This window comes from Sphaerodactylus townsendi, linkage group LG14 (genome assembly GCF_021028975.2).
Source record: "Sphaerodactylus townsendi isolate TG3544 linkage group LG14, MPM_Stown_v2.3, whole genome shotgun sequence".
NCBI classification, from domain to species: domain Eukaryota; kingdom Metazoa; phylum Chordata; class Lepidosauria; order Squamata; family Sphaerodactylidae; genus Sphaerodactylus; species Sphaerodactylus townsendi.
The window spans coordinates 26103079-26118329 of record NC_059438.1 but is presented as its reverse complement, the minus strand read 5'-3'; the positions used below and the strand labels follow the sequence as shown (position 1 = coordinate 26118329).

Here is a 15251-nt window from a genome sequence, read left to right as displayed (position 1 = left end):
CCCCCCCCCACCCCCCCCCCCCCCCACCCCCCCCCCCCCCCACCCCCCCCCCCCCCCACCCCCCCCCCCCCCCACCCCCCCCCCCCCCCACCCCCCCCCCCCCCCACCCCCCCCCCCCCCCACCCCCCCCCCCCCCCACCCCCCCCCCCCCCCACCCCCCCCCCCCCCCACCCCCCCCCCCCCCCACCCCCCCCCCCCCCCACCCCCCCCCCCCCCCACCCCCCCCCCCCCCCACCCCCCCCCCCCCCCACCCCCCCCCCCCCCCACCCCCCCCCCCCCCCACCCCCCCCCCCCCCCACCCCCCCCCCCCCCCACCCCCCCCCCCCCCCACCCCCCCCCCCCCCCACCCCCCCCCCCCCCCACCCCCCCCCCCCCCCACCCCCCCCCCCCCCCACCCCCCCCCCCCCCCACCCCCCCCCCCCCCCACCCCCCCCCCCCCCCACCCCCCCCCCCCCCCACCCCCCCCCCCCCCCACCCCCCCCCCCCCCCACCCCCCCCCCCCCCCACCCCCCCCCCCCCCCACCCCCCCCCCCCCCCACCCCCCCCCCCCCCCACCCCCCCCCCCCCCCACCCCCCCCCCCCCCCACCCCCCCCCCCCCCCACCCCCCCCCCCCCCCACCCCCCCCCCCCCCCACCCCCCCCCCCCCCCACCCCCCCCCCCCCCCACCCCCCCCCCCCCCCACCCCCCCCCCCCCCCACCCCCCCCCCCCCCCACCCCCCCCCCCCCCCACCCCCCCCCCCCCCCACCCCCCCCCCCCCCCACCCCCCCCCCCCCCCACCCCCCCCCCCCCCCACCCCCCCCCCCCCCCACCCCCCCCCCCCCCCACCCCCCCCCCCCCCCACCCCCCCCCCCCCCCACCCCCCCCCCCCCCCACCCCCCCCCCCCCCCACCCCCCCCCCCCCCCACCCCCCCCCCCCCCCACCCCCCCCCCCCCCCACCCCCCCCCCCCCCCACCCCCCCCCCCCCCCACCCCCCCCCCCCCCCACCCCCCCCCCCCCCCACCCCCCCCCCCCCCCACCCCCCCCCCCCCCCACCCCCCCCCCCCCCCACCCCCCCCCCCCCCCACCCCCCCCCCCCCCCACCCCCCCCCCCCCCCACCCCCCCCCCCCCCCACCCCCCCCCCCCCCCACCCCCCCCCCCCCCCACCCCCCCCCCCCCCCACCCCCCCCCCCCCCCACCCCCCCCCCCCCCCACCCCCCCCCCCCCCCACCCCCCCCCCCCCCCACCCCCCCCCCCCCCCACCCCCCCCCCCCCCCACCCCCCCCCCCCCCCACCCCCCCCCCCCCCCACCCCCCCCCCCCCCCACCCCCCCCCCCCCCCACCCCCCCCCCCCCCCACCCCCCCCCCCCCCCACCCCCCCCCCCCCCCACCCCCCCCCCCCCCCACCCCCCCCCCCCCCCACCCCCCCCCCCCCCCACCCCCCCCCCCCCCCACCCCCCCCCCCCCCCACCCCCCCCCCCCCCCACCCCCCCCCCCCCCCACCCCCCCCCCCCCCCACCCCCCCCCCCCCCCACCCCCCCCCCCCCCCACCCCCCCCCCCCCCCACCCCCCCCCCCCCCCACCCCCCCCCCCCCCCACCCCCCCCCCCCCCCACCCCCCCCCCCCCCCACCCCCCCCCCCCCCCACCCCCCCCCCCCCCCACCCCCCCCCCCCCCCACCCCCCCCCCCCCCCACCCCCCCCCCCCCCCACCCCCCCCCCCCCCCACCCCCCCCCCCCCCCACCCCCCCCCCCCCCCACCCCCCCCCCCCCCCACCCCCCCCCCCCCCCACCCCCCCCCCCCCCCACCCCCCCCCCCCCCCACCCCCCCCCCCCCCCACCCCCCCCCCCCCCCACCCCCCCCCCCCCCCACCCCCCCCCCCCCCCACCCCCCCCCCCCCCCACCCCCCCCCCCCCCCACCCCCCCCCCCCCCCACCCCCCCCCCCCCCCACCCCCCCCCCCCCCCACCCCCCCCCCCCCCCACCCCCCCCCCCCCCCACCCCCCCCCCCCCCCACCCCCCCCCCCCCCCACCCCCCCCCCCCCCCACCCCCCCCCCCCCCCACCCCCCCCCCCCCCCACCCCCCCCCCCCCCCACCCCCCCCCCCCCCCACCCCCCCCCCCCCCCACCCCCCCCCCCCCCCACCCCCCCCCCCCCCCACCCCCCCCCCCCCCCACCCCCCCCCCCCCCCACCCCCCCCCCCCCCCACCCCCCCCCCCCCCCACCCCCCCCCCCCCCCACCCCCCCCCCCCCCCACCCCCCCCCCCCCCCACCCCCCCCCCCCCCCACCCCCCCCCCCCCCCACCCCCCCCCCCCCCCACCCCCCCCCCCCCCCACCCCCCCCCCCCCCCACCCCCCCCCCCCCCCACCCCCCCCCCCCCCCACCCCCCCCCCCAGGGGGGGGGGGGGGGAGAGGGGACAGGGCATGTCGTTCGCCTCACGACACAAAATACTGCTCTTGATTGTAGACAAGTCTGGATTTCTCTGGTGTCCAGATACTAGAGCAGCCTCAGCTGACCAGACTGCTCACGATGTTGTTAGCAGGACTAAGCCCGCAGTTATGCCGAAGTGGGCTCCTGCCAAGGACAAGGCAGGCTGCAAGGGGAGCACCGGAAAGACAGCAGCTTGCTCCCCAAAGCACCCATCTTTAATTGCAATAACGAAGGAACAAAATATTGGGGGGGGGGGTGAGAAAGAATAGAACGAAGCCAAATCTTCTGCCTCATTAGTCTGTCAAAGGCACTCGGCTAGGAAAGTTTAGTGCACACCAGCCAGAGGGATCGTCTCACCTGAGAGTTCCTGGTAGGTTCTCCTGTGGAATTTGGGCAACCAGCTTCAGGAATTCATGGAACAGTTCTACCTTGCAGATGTGAGACCTGCTAAGAAGAAGAAACTGGGCTTTGCCTTTTTTCCTTTTAAAATGCTAATAAACGTGTTGGGGAGGGGGCTGGTTTTGATTGGACCAAGCAGAGAGCAGTATTAACTCCCTTCTCGCTTCCTTACCAGCCCTGGTCCAAATCAGGGTAGCGCAAGAGTACCATCTAGCACAAGACTGCCAGAGAGCTGTTGAAGTATTCCAGGATTTCAGTCTCTCTTTACAAGGCAGAGACTCCACTTGCTCTCTCCCGTTTTTGTACTTTTGCCTGCTCAACTGCATCCTTTCTGATGGTGAGTGGCTTTACTGAAACAAGATATTCTCCATAAGAAAACCACAGACTAAGATTAGGTGTTGGAATACTGCTTGTGGCTAAACCATTTTAGTTTCTGCTGCACCTCCAAGGATCCAGTAGAGACTCTTGGGGCTTCTCCCCACCTGTTCCAGTTTACTTCTAATTTTGAAAATTGTGCACCAATCTCTTGATCTGTTTCAGGAAGAGGGTTAAGAGTCCTTCTCTACGCTTAGCACCTGCCCTGAACCCCCCCCCCCCCCCGGAGTGACTGCCACTTCTCCAGGAAGAACCCGTCCGGGTGTCTCAAGGGATGCAGAAGGGACATGTCAAGAAGCCCCACAGCCCTCCCAAACTGGACCCACAATAAGTGAAAGGCCAGGGGATTTTTTTTTTCAAGGCTAAGATGTTGACCTGTTCAAAATGCATATAAGACAAGGAGATAAGTGACATGTTCAATCCTACGCACTCTGCAGGACTGTTCGCAAGCAGCAGAGATTTCCCAAACATCAGCTAGCTGTCCAAAACGTGCAGGGGGGGTGAAGGAGGACTCCTGGCTTCCAGAGTCCCCTGCAGCAGCAGCAGCAGCAGCTTTAGTGGTTTGGGTTTAGTTGTTTCTTTCATCATATTTATGTTTCTGTTCCGCCGTTCCTCCAAGGAACTCAGAGCAGAGTGTGTGCTTTTCTGTTCTTCCCAGCCCTATAAGTTTATGGGGGTGCCTACCTTCAAGCCACCGAATCCCTTCCATGAGAAGAAAACCCAGCAAGAGCCTCTCAGCATGATACCACACAGGCTGGGGGTTTTGAGACTTGGATGCAGCAGCCAATATCAAGTGAACCTGGAGGGCAGCCAGGAGCCAGTCACTGCTGACCCCAACTCCGCCCCCAAAGTTCCAATCAAATTGGATGCCCTCCTCCGCACAAACTCAGAATCCCCCAAGCAACTCTCTGTAGTAAGTATATGAGGACCCAACCATCCATCATAAAACCATCCGAACAAGAGACTCTGAGCTTCAGGAAAACAGACCTGGAGCGTGCTTGCCAGTGCGCATCCTCCCATCGTTCCATACACGCAACTGTTTGGAGCGACAACAGAAGGATGAGCATCGGCAAGCACCAGGTCTCTTTTACTGACCCTCGCAGGCTCTTGTTTGGATGGTTTTATTTTTTCTCTCTCTCTCTCACACACACACACACACATACAGAGAGAGAGACAGGCCCTTGGGCTACGCCAGGTCCAGGCTTACGCATCCAAGCTTGAAAAGGGCAGAGCGGAAGCAGCTACCGTTAGCCGTGTCCCCAGAGAGACTCGCCTGGCTAGCCACACACCTAGACTGGAGGCTGCCAATTCGTTTCTTGGTTGTCCCCTGCTTGAAACCATTAGAAGTGACGTCAAGCGGCTGTTCAGGAACCACACTCCAACTGATGGCTGGTAAACAGAGGACCAAGCAGGAGTTACTAGCTAGCAAGCCAGGGGAGGGCACCCAGAGAGCCACACCCAGGCCAGCCCCCTCTGGCTGCAGACGACCCATCAGCCCCGGCTCCCTCTTTCCGGATCCTCTCCATGATGCCACTTCTCCCTCCTGCTCATAAAACCTGATGCCCAGAGCCTGTCTCTGTGTCTGAATCCCTCCATCTGCACCTCTCCCAAGACCAAGCTCCAGGACCTGCGCTTTCCCTCATCCCCCAGTTTTGCCCCTGGTGTGGCTGGATGAATGTCTCTCCCTGTTCTAAGGCACCAACAGCCCTTTTGGACACCTGCCTGCTTACGAAGGGCCAGAGGGATGCACGGCAGCCACAAAACATCCCCTCCCCTCCCTCCGCTGACGAAGGAGGCCGGCCTCTCCCCCCGTTGCCCTCTGCCTGGCCAGCCCTTGATACCCACCTGCACCGCACGGAACCACCTTGCCTCGGCTCTGGCTGTCCTCAACCGCTCGCCGGCTGTGGTTGAAATGCAGGCTGGACTGCAGGGTTTTCACCGTGTAAACCTGGAAACCGTCAGGTAAATGCAGACCCTGCCGACACCTGTGGAGGCAGCGAGGACACAACCGACACTGAGGAATACTGCAAAGTGTTATGTTCTGAAGAATGAAGCCAACACAATCCCACCGCTGCCACGCCCCAGAAGGCGCTGCAGGGGAATCGTCTGGCTCATCATCTTGGCACAGAACAGCACAGCCAAAACGATGAAGGGACAGGAGCCCCTGCTTTCCATTTTAAGAAAAATGATGGCTGCTGGGGGCGGGGGGAGCAAACTCACGAGAGAAGAGGGCGAGGACCATAACATGTACACCTGGGGAGCATGGAAAAAAAGAACATTTCCCTCTCTCCCATAACAACTCTGGGGGCACTCAACTGAGCCGATGGGCAACAGATTCAGGACAGACAAACAAAAAGTACTCCTACAGCCAACAAGTAAATATGTTGTGGCCAGCAGTTATTCTCATCCAGTTGTTTTCTGTCTAGCAAGTCATATTTCTAAATTTGTCGAAACTGCTCTACATTCCTGGTCAAAAAACCCTGGTTGAGGGGGTACGCAGGATGACCACAGATCGGATAAGGAGATGGCCAGTATCTTTATAGGATGCCAGAGGGCGGGGCAGAACGTTGGCTATGCAGCTCCCAGGCCATGAAAGGTTTCAAGGTCAACATCACACCTTGCACTGAATCCAAACACAGGGAGGTGACAAATGAAACTGCTGTGGCAGCACTTCAGAGAGTAGCTGTATTGGTCTGCAGTAGAACAGCTACACCTGAGTCCATGACCAAAAAGATTTTGGGGGCATAAGCTTTTTGGATTAAAGTACCTGATGAAGAGAGCTTTGGCGCTTGAAAGCTTATACCTGAAACACAGCACATTGCATTGCTGTTGCTTATATACATGGTTCCACTAATCACTGCAAAGGTCACTAGCAACTGGATTGCTGTTCTCTAGCTGTCAGATCATTCCTTTCTTGCTGACTCATACCTCTGCTGGATAGGATATGATCACCATGATCTAACTGTCATGACATGGTTGTCTCTAAGGTGCTTCTGGACTTGAATCTAGCTGTCCTGCTGTTTACTATTTAGGTGTGCCGTCAGAGTCCTGCCTCAGCTGCGTTCTGAACTAACTGAAACTTCCCAAATGTTTTCCAGGGAAGCCTCAGAATACATTACAGCAGTCAAACCTGCAGATGACGGAGGCATGCATGAGCCCTCCCAGCAGAGCCCTCCCACAGAAGGCACTGGGGAAAGGGTCTTATGGCCACTGGTTCCTGAGATGGAGACCTTCGGTGCTCCCAAAGCAAAGAAGAAAACGACCCTAACAGTTCCCGCCCCACAAGCCAATTTGGGCTGGCAGGAGGTCCTGGTCTTCTGCATCCGAGCGTTCCTCTCCTTGCTCCTGGAGGAGGCAGGCTCCACCTCAGGGCCCCACTGCCCACAGCAGAGTGGTCCAAGCCTCAGTAGTGGCTGCAGAAACAGCCTCTGGGGGAAAGTGGGATCAGAGGTTAAGCCCCTCTTTAGAAAATGAAAATCCATGCAGATTTGACGGGGCGGTGAACACACAAAGTTCACCTAGAAACTCAAGGGTGAGGGCGGGCATGCACACACACAGCCACGTGCCCCAAATGTTCTTCCTCACTTGCCTGCAAAGCAGCCTTCCGCTCTCGTGCAGCATCCACAGTAGCCTCATGTCATTCACTCACATCCGCACACGTGCACACACACACGCAGTCATAACAGGAACTGCTGCAGCCAAGACAGACCAAAGGGCAGCTCTTTAAGGCAACCACGTGGCAGGCAGGAAACGGGACGGGCTCGGCAGTTTTTGGCAAGAGGACCCCTTCTTCCCCAGGGGCAGTCCTGCCCACAGCTCACTCACCGTGTGACGAGGGCCCTCTGCATGGCCTCCTGACTGTAGGGACAATGGCCGCCCACCACCACAGCAGGCAGGTACAGGGGCTGCTGGAGGAGATGCATCAGGAGTGCCCCTTGCCAGCCCAGCACGTTCCAGCGAGCCAGCTTGTCGCTGCAAGACATGGAGGCAGTCCTGGACCCACGACCCGGCTTTATCCGCAAGAGTCCCACAGTGTGGTACTTGCTGCCCGGCTGCTGGAGGTCACCTGCGTCCCCCGGGACGCACTTTGCCCCTGTTCTATGGACATCCATCACTTGGAGTGGGCTGCAGCCAGCTGCAGGAGACTCTGCGGCACTCAGAGCAGGCTGACGAGCAGCCCCACACACTGAATCCTGGGCATTCACTTTTGCTCTCTTAGGGAGGGGGTCAGTTGTGGTCTCTTCAGCTTCCCTTTCATTCCACTGCACTCCAGAGCAAAGGCTGACCCGGGATTCCAAGCAAAGCTTGGCCTCCTCTGCCGCCACTGGGATAATTGAGGCGTCCCCACCTGAAAGAAATGACAGTGGTTCAGAGGAAGACTCTCCAAGGGGCCTCAGCCAGATTGCAAGGATGTGGGGAGAGCTGGGCCAGCTGCACCATTTCCACCCCCCACCTGCCCACTTTGTGGGGAGTGAGTTGGAAATGGGGGGAAGCCCTTGGAGATGTGTCCAAAATGCACAGAGACATCATTCAGATATGCTGGTGGCACTGGCAAGTAAAACTGTAGGCATTTAACACGTGGCATGTTCTGTCGCTATTGTAAAGCTATCCAAAAGGTATGGCCCCATCAGTGGAAATGAAATGCAATACCTAGACTCAGACCAGCCTGGTGCGGAAGGCGCACTCTCAAGTGGAGGCCGCGTGCTCAGCCCTCCAGCTCTTGTGAGAGGCACCCCCAGCCCTCCTGGTACAGAGCTCAATGGGGTTGACCCAGTTTGACTCATCAAGTTAGCCAGGAAGAGTCAATCAGTGCCTCCAGACCCCCAGCTGCCTGCCTGAAAGAGATGGGGGTGTCGCAGCCTCCCTGCTGGAACTTACCCCCCAAAGATGTGACCCCCTCCCTCCCCCAGAGAAGCCAACCTCCCACCTGTTCCCAATCCATGCACAGTCGGGGGGGGGGGTGGGGGGGGGCAGGCAACAAAGGCCATGGAAGTGGCTCTCTTCACTCCCCAGACCCAAAGACCAAGTCAACATACTCACAAGGAGTGTGGCTGCAGAAAAATACAAAGGTGATGCGTGGTCTGAGAATCCACTTCCCCGGCTCAGTTCCTGGCCTAAAGATGCTTGTCTCTTGTTGCACAGCCGCCAGCCAAAGTTGGTGAAGCAGATACCTAGTGTGGAAGACTTCCTCAGGAGATAGAACAGCTCACCAGACCAGGTGAGGACATCTTCTACTGCTGAATTGCAGAAGGTGTGGAAAACTTCCGAGGGCATTTGGGGGAGGATTCGTGGTTCGGACTGTTCAGACTATAGCTCCTTGTGTGTTTTTAACCTGTTTGCTGTTCTTATCTTGTCAATAGATGAGCTTTTATGTTCTGGCAGTTTTTGGTGCTTGCTAGCCACCAAGTCAAAGGAAACAAGGTGGCTAATAAATATTGTAAAAAATGTTTCATTCATTTGTTTATATATTTGCCCTGTTTCTACTCTACAGGAACTCAATACACCTTACAATGTAAATAAAACAATAACAAACATCAAAGTCATTTGTCGAAGGCTTTCATGGCCAGATTCAACTGGTTCTGGTGGGTTTTCCGGGCTGTGTGGCCGTGCTCTGGCGGATCTTGTTCCTAAGGTTTTGCCTGCATCTGTGGCTGGCATCTTCAGAGGTGTATCACAGAGAAAAGTCTGTTTCACACTGCGTCTAGTGAGAAGGGAAAGTTTAGTGTGGTATATTGTCCATGTCCCAGGGTGGAGAACCAATCATTAAGTGTTTGGGTGGAACTTGCTATGCAGACTTTTCTCCGTGATACACCTCTGAAGATGCCAGCCACAGATGCAGGTGAAATGTTAGGAATGAGATCCACCAGACCACGGCCACACAGCCCGGAAAACCCACCAGAACCAATAAAAGTCATTTGTTTAAAATCAATAAGAACTGAAACAAATCAAATGGAAATGTGAGTAAAATCATCTTTCGCTGCCAGTGTAGGAGGAGAGATAGTTCCTCGGGTCCTCCAGTCCCAGGCCACCTAGGGGTGCAATGGTCAAAACCAACACCTTGAACTGGGCTTGGAAGCAGACTTGAAAGCCAGTCTAACATCTGTAACATTGAGGTCACCTGAGCCTCACTAACCGGCTCAACCAACAGTCCAAACGCAGCATTCTGCACTAGCTGCAACCTCCAAACACGCTTCATGGAAAGCCCCACAGACGGTGCCCTGCAACAGTCCAGTCCACATGGAACTGAGGCTGGGTCACGGTGGCTAGATCCGAATGAGCCAGGAACAGGCACAGCTGGACTACCACCTGAAGCTCTGCGAGAGCACGCTGAGCCGTCGCAGCCACCTGGTCAAGCAGCCTCCCCTGGAGCGAGGCTGGCTTTTCAAGGGAAAAACAAAAGCCCATTCAAGGCAGCGCAGACCCCCAAAGCCCCCAGCCTGCCTCTCTCCAAACTCAGAGCACCTCCGTCCAAGTGTCAGACCACTCGTTGGCTTTTATCTGGAGAAAGGTGTACATGTCAGACGTTATGCACCAAAAGATGTATAAAATGTACTCTAGAAGTTTAATTAATATAAGTGATATCCACATAATTCAAATCCACAGGAAAGTGTGAGAAATTTAAATATATAGTTTTCAACTAAACGTTTGAACTTATTGTGGTCTCAGAATATCCTAAATACTATGTACATATATACATGAAAATTTGCGTTCTACTCTTTCAGGCAGCCTCTGCCTTGATTATCTCTAGAAACACTGGGTTCCATACGGAAGAGAATTAAGAAGAAGGAAGAGGACGCTACAAAGACGTATGGAGCATTTTCATGGGAGATGTGTGTGATTCCAGGCATCTTTTTCCTCATTAGCAGAGCAGATCTTCCTGACTCTTCTGGTTTGGGATGTTCAATGTAAAGCTTTTATCTAAGCAGCACAGTCTGTTCCCCTCACCACAGTTCTTTTCAAAGACTCTGGCATCAGGACACACAAGTGGATGAGTCACCCAGGTAGGCCCCTCAAAAAGAAGGTGCACAACTCATGGAACAGGATCTGTGCATGACAGGGGCTTTTACCTATGGCATTTTCATGGCTCTCTAGCAATCAACACATTCCAGCAAGCAGCAGCATTCCCTCCCAGAACACCCCACAACACTGACTCAGAGAACAGAATCAAAACTCTGCTAAGACTGCACGGCCCAAAAAACCCTTCACGTGCCTTGCAGACAGTTTCATGTCCCAGAAGGTGGAAGAGTCAACAAGGGGACCAGCTATTTTAGATCTGCTCCTAACCCAAAAGGACGACCTGGTCAACAGGGCAGAAGTGTTGGATCCTTTTCTCCTGGAGTTTGTTATACAGTGGAAAGGGGGGGGGGTGTTAGGGCACAGTCAGATATGCTTTCTATACTTTAAGAAAGCTGATTTCAGTAGACTCAAGAAACTACTGGGTGTGATCCCATGGTTATGAATACTAAAAGAGAAGAAAGTGCATGATAGATGGGAGTGAGATCTTGAAGGGACAATTTCAAAAAGTTCCAATGATGAAGGAATTTGGGAGATGTCTAAGGAAACCAAGATGGAAGTCTAAAAACCTTTCAACTGAGCTAAGATTTCAAAGAGACATGTGCAAGTAATGGAAAAAGGGGGAAATACCAGAAGAAGAATTCAAAGAAACTGGATGTGTCGGGAGAAAGTCAGAAATGCTAAAGCACAGAACGAACTCAGCCTTGCCAGAGAGATTTTTAAAAAATGCTTTCTTGGTTATGTCTGCAGCAAAAGGAAGAAAAGGAATATCTGACGTGGTCACTGCGTGCAGAAGATGGCAAAATACCCAAAGGGAATGGAGAAAAGGCAGAGCTACTCAAAACCTTCTTTGCCTCAGTCCCCTCCCAAAAGGAAAACAGTGGTCAACCAGGGGAATTGGAACACAGAAGATGCAATAGGGGAAAATCAGCACACAATTAAAACAAAAAGGTGATACAGGAATACCGGGATACTTTAAATGAATTCAAATTTTTAGGGCGACATGAATTACACCCCAGGTTGTCAATAGAACTGGCAGAAGTGATCTCTGAACCATTTGCAATAATCTTTGAAAACTCCTGGAGAACAGAAGTCCCAGTACATTGGAGGAGGGCTAATGTTGTTCCCATCTTCAAAAAGGGAAAAAAACAGAACCCAAACAATTATCACCCAGTCAGCCAACATTAACACAAGGAAAGATTCCAGAGCAGATAATCAGACATAATTAAACAGACAGGCTGTAAGCACTTAGAATGGAATGCTGTGATCACTAAAAGTCAACATGGGTTTCTCCAAAACAAGTAATGCCAGACTAATCTTATCTCTTTCTTTCATAAAGCGACAAGTCTGGTATGAAGGGAATGTTGTGGATGTAGCATTCCTTGACTTCAGTGAGGTATCTGACAATGTGCCCCATGGCGTTCTTGCAAGCAAACAAGCAAACTCCTACTTGGTGGAACAAGCTCCCGGGTGAGATCAGGGCCCTGCGGGACTTATAGAGTTTCCGCAGGGCCTGCAAAACGGACCTGTTCCACCAGGCATTTGGCCAGTCGGGGTATTATCGACTTCTCGCCATAAAATAAACATCTGGCCTGCTGTGGGTACAAGTAATGGGGAGGGGTGGGAGCTGAAGCCATCTGTAAGTTATATATGGTTCTTACTAATCAGTTATTGGTTGTTGTTACTTCTTTTAATTGTTTGTATGGCTAAATTTGATTAAATAAATACAAAAAATAAATGTGGGCTAGAACAAGTTACTTATATGGATTTGTAATTAGTTGACTGACCAAACCCAAAGGGTGCTCACCGATCTTCACCCTGGAGAAAAGTAGCTAGTGGGGTGCCACAGGGTTCTGTTCTAGGCACAGTGCTATTCATAAGAACATAAGAACTAGCCTGCTGGATCAGACCAGAGTCCATCTAGTCCAGCATTCTGCTACTCGCAGAATGCATTCAATATTTGTATCAATGATTTGGATGATGGAATAGAGGGCATGCTAATCACATTTGCAGACAACACCAAATTAGTAGGGGCAGCTAATACTCCAGAGGACAGAGTCAGAATTCTAAATGACCTGGACAGATTAGAGAGCTGGGCCAAAGCTAACAAAACAAATTTCAACAGAGATAAATGTAAGATTCTACACTCATGCAGAAAAAATAAAATGCAGATATAGGATGAGTCACACCTGGCTTGTCAACAGTACATATGAAAGGGATCTGGGAGTCTTAGCAGACCACAAACTGAATTGTGGTCAGCAATGTGATGTGGCTGCCAAAAAGCCAATGTGATTCTGGACTGCTTCAATAGGAGGATAGCATCTAGATCACAGCATGCAACAGTCCCTCTCTATTCTGAGTTCAGACCTCACCTGGAATACTGTGTCCAGTTCTGGGCAATGCAACTCAAGAAGGATGTTGATAAACTGGAATGGGTCCAGAGGAGGGAAATCAAAATAGCAAAATCCATGCCCTACGAGGAGAGACTTAGGGATCTGGGTATGTTCAGTCTGGAGAAGATAAGACTAAAAGCTAACGTGAAAGGATGTCACGTTGAAGAGGGAGCAAATTTGTTTCCTGCTGTTCCAGAGACCAGGACAAGGAATAATTGATTCAAGGTCCAGGAAAAGAGATTCCATCTAAGCATTAGGAAGAACATCCTGACCATCGGGGCTGTGCAACAGTGGAATCTGCTGCCTCTGGGGGTGTCCGAGTCTCCTCCTTTGGAGGTTTTTAAACAGAGGCTGGGTGGCCACCTGTCAGGAGTGCTTTGGTTGTGTCTTCCTGCATGGGTGGGGCTTGATGGCCCTTGTGGTCTTTTCCAGCTCCATAATTCTGATTCTAACCCGGATAGAAACACTCCCATCTCTGAACCCGAGACCTGCCCAGGCTTGCAGAACCCGGTTCCTCGAATGCCGGCTTTGCTCACCTCTGGAAGCTCCTCTTGGCCACCACCTCGGCATGACTGTCGTTGATGACGTCCCCTGCAGGGTCAGCAACAAGAGCCAACTATGACAAGATGCCTCCTGAAAGGGGAATGAAATGCAGGGATGGCAGCAGCGGCTCCTCCCTACCTGGACTTGGGGGAGGGGGGGGCATTTTGCTCACCTGTCTTTCTCATTTCTGACTGGCCGATGCATTTTGTCCCAGTTCCCATGGCAACAACTTCCTTGACTGCTAAGAAAAGAGATCACAGGAGCTAGAAGAGGACAGGAGGGGCAGCCACGAGCCTGCTTGCCCCGACGGCTCCGCCAATGGCCGCAGGAGCTCTGCAGGCAGGCAGGCAGGCAGGCAGGCGCGACCCGACCCACCCGGCTCTCCGACAGCCGGCCCTGGAAGCATCCCCTTGTTGCGCCAGACCGCAGACCCCCAGCCAGCCCCGAAAGGGGGGACGCGCCCCAGACTCCTTCCGAGACCCCCGCCCGCCCGCCCGCCCGCCCCCTCGGAGGGAGGACCTTCCGAGCCCCCCCCCCTCTGTCCCGGGCGGGCTGGGGCAGCGGAAGAAGCCGCGGCGGGAAAGCAGAAGGGACCCAGTCCCGGCGGGGGGGGGGGCCGCCAAGTTCGCTCCCCCGCCGGCCCCTCCCTCCCTCCCTCCCTCCCTCCGCTCCCCTACCTGTCTGGGGCGCGCGCCCCTCCCCCGGGCACACCTTCACCACGGCCGCCAGCAGCGTCCACTGGCCGGCAGCGGCGTCCGGCTTGCCGCGCCGGGGCAGGCGGGCCTGGTAGTGGCCGTAGCAGGCGGCGGCGATCTCGTCGGCCGTCCACATGGAGGCGGCGCCCGCCTGCCCCCCCCCCCCCCGACGGCCGGTCAGCAGCGCCGCCGCCCCCGCCTCCCCAGGTAGCCCCCCGCCCCGCCCCGCCCCCGAGGGAGGGATCCTTGCCGCGGCAGCGGGCGGCGGGAAGAGAGGGCCCGGCCCGGCAAATGGCCTCCGCCGCCGGCAGCTCCTGCCTGGAACGAGGCGGGGCGAGAGGGCGGTTCGGCTGCCGGGAGAAGCCGCGGGGGCTCCTTCCCCCGCCCCGCCCCCCCCCGCTCCCTTCCCTCTCGCCCTGTGCCCCCCCCCCCCGCCCGGCCAGGCTCGGCTCAGCAACGCCACGGGGGAAGCGGGACAGCACGCGTCACCCCCCTCCCTTCCCCACAGCTCTTCAGATGGGTCCCATATCCTGGGCTTTACCGCCCCCCCCCCCCAGAGAAACTTTTCCATCGCCCCCTTCTTCTGGACCTCCTCCTCCCCCGCCCCCAGGAGAGACCCAACAGCTACTCCCCGGGCTCACCCCTCACCCCCCCGACTGTCAAAGCAGAGCAGGGCGGCCCACCTGGGTCTGCCAGACCTATCCTGAACCTCTAACCACTACACCCCCCTGCTTCCCACTGGCTGCCCCTGTGGAAGTCACGGAACCCGGAAACAATTAAGTTAATGGCCTTTTTCCTTGCCTCTGCTCCCCGCCCCCCCCACCACCGTTTGGCAAACTGATGGGGCTGAAAACGCCTTGGTAAGTGGCCATGGGTAGGCGCAGAGTGCAGAAAAGGCATGACACCAGACTCACCGCCCGCATCTCTGGGGTCTTCTGCGGTTTCTGGGCTGTATGGCCGTGTGCTAGCAGCATCTTCGGAGGGTCTGGTGGCAGTAAAGTATGTACTCCACTTGCTTTACTACCATCAGATCCTCTGAAGATGCTGCCAGCCAGATGCAGGAGAAAATGCTGCTAGAAGACGGCCAAACAGCCTGGAAACCACACAGCCCCCCAAGCCCAAAACAGCCTCGGAAAGAGCCCCTCTTCTCCCTCCAGTCCCGCTTTGCTGACAGAGTCCAAGGCCTGAAAGGCTCCTAATAGTGTTGGGGTCACCACCAACCAGCAAGGGTCCACTAAGAGCATTTATTTCTTAAAGGTACAGGCACTGATCCTACTGTTTGAGGGTTTTTTATCCTTCTATACTTCTACTGAGGTTTCAATTTGATTTTTGCTCAGCCCCAATCTCTGGCTTTAAGTATTTACATTATTTATAGTTCCTCACAGGGACTCCAGCCAGATTTGTGTTAGTTGAAAATCAGCT

General features: G+C 58.5%; 1 protein-coding gene across 10 annotated transcripts; it reads right to left on the bottom strand.

Moving 5' to 3' along the window:
- Positions 1-2657: 2657 nt before the first annotated feature.
- On the bottom strand, positions 2658-14176 carry ADAT1 (adenosine deaminase tRNA specific 1). Of its 10 annotated transcripts, none has more exons than XR_007246167.1 (9): positions 13812-14176; positions 13307-13375; positions 13128-13182; positions 8225-8355; positions 7010-7532; positions 5030-5169; positions 4474-4573; positions 2982-3159; positions 2767-2857 (listed from the first exon to the last, which is right to left on the bottom strand). XR_007246167.1 is itself a non-coding variant. In XM_048516028.1 (8 exons), exons 2-8 carry the CDS (start codon positions 13353-13355, stop codon positions 2764-2766), a joined length of 1092 nt encoding a protein of 363 aa, XP_048371985.1. In that variant the 5' UTR covers positions 13356-13372; positions 13846-13975; the 3' UTR covers positions 2658-2763. The 10 variants fall into 10 exon arrangements, 8 of the variants coding, with proteins under 8 accessions (XP_048371985.1, XP_048371984.1, XP_048371981.1 ...); XR_007246168.1 differs by having other exon boundaries at positions 2768-2854; XM_048516028.1 differs by lacking the exon at positions 2982-3159 and having other exon boundaries at positions 2658-2857; positions 13307-13372; positions 13846-13975.
- Between the last annotated feature and the right edge of the window lie 1075 nt (positions 14177-15251).

Excerpts from the sequence above, each read along its gene's own strand:
- ADAT1 (XM_048516022.1), bottom strand. The coding sequence starts at position 13,965 with ATGTGGACGGCCGACGAGATCGCCGCCGCCTGCTACGGCCACTACCAG. Across the intron at positions 13,183-13,306 it reads GTCAGAAATGAGAAAGACAG|GGGACGTCATCAACGACAGT; the intron begins GTGAGCAAAATG and ends CTGACCCTGCAG. Across the intron at positions 7,533-8,224 it reads TTTCTGCAGCCACACTCCTT|GTGGGGACGCCTCAATTATC; the intron begins GTGAGTATGTTG and ends CATTTCTTTCAG.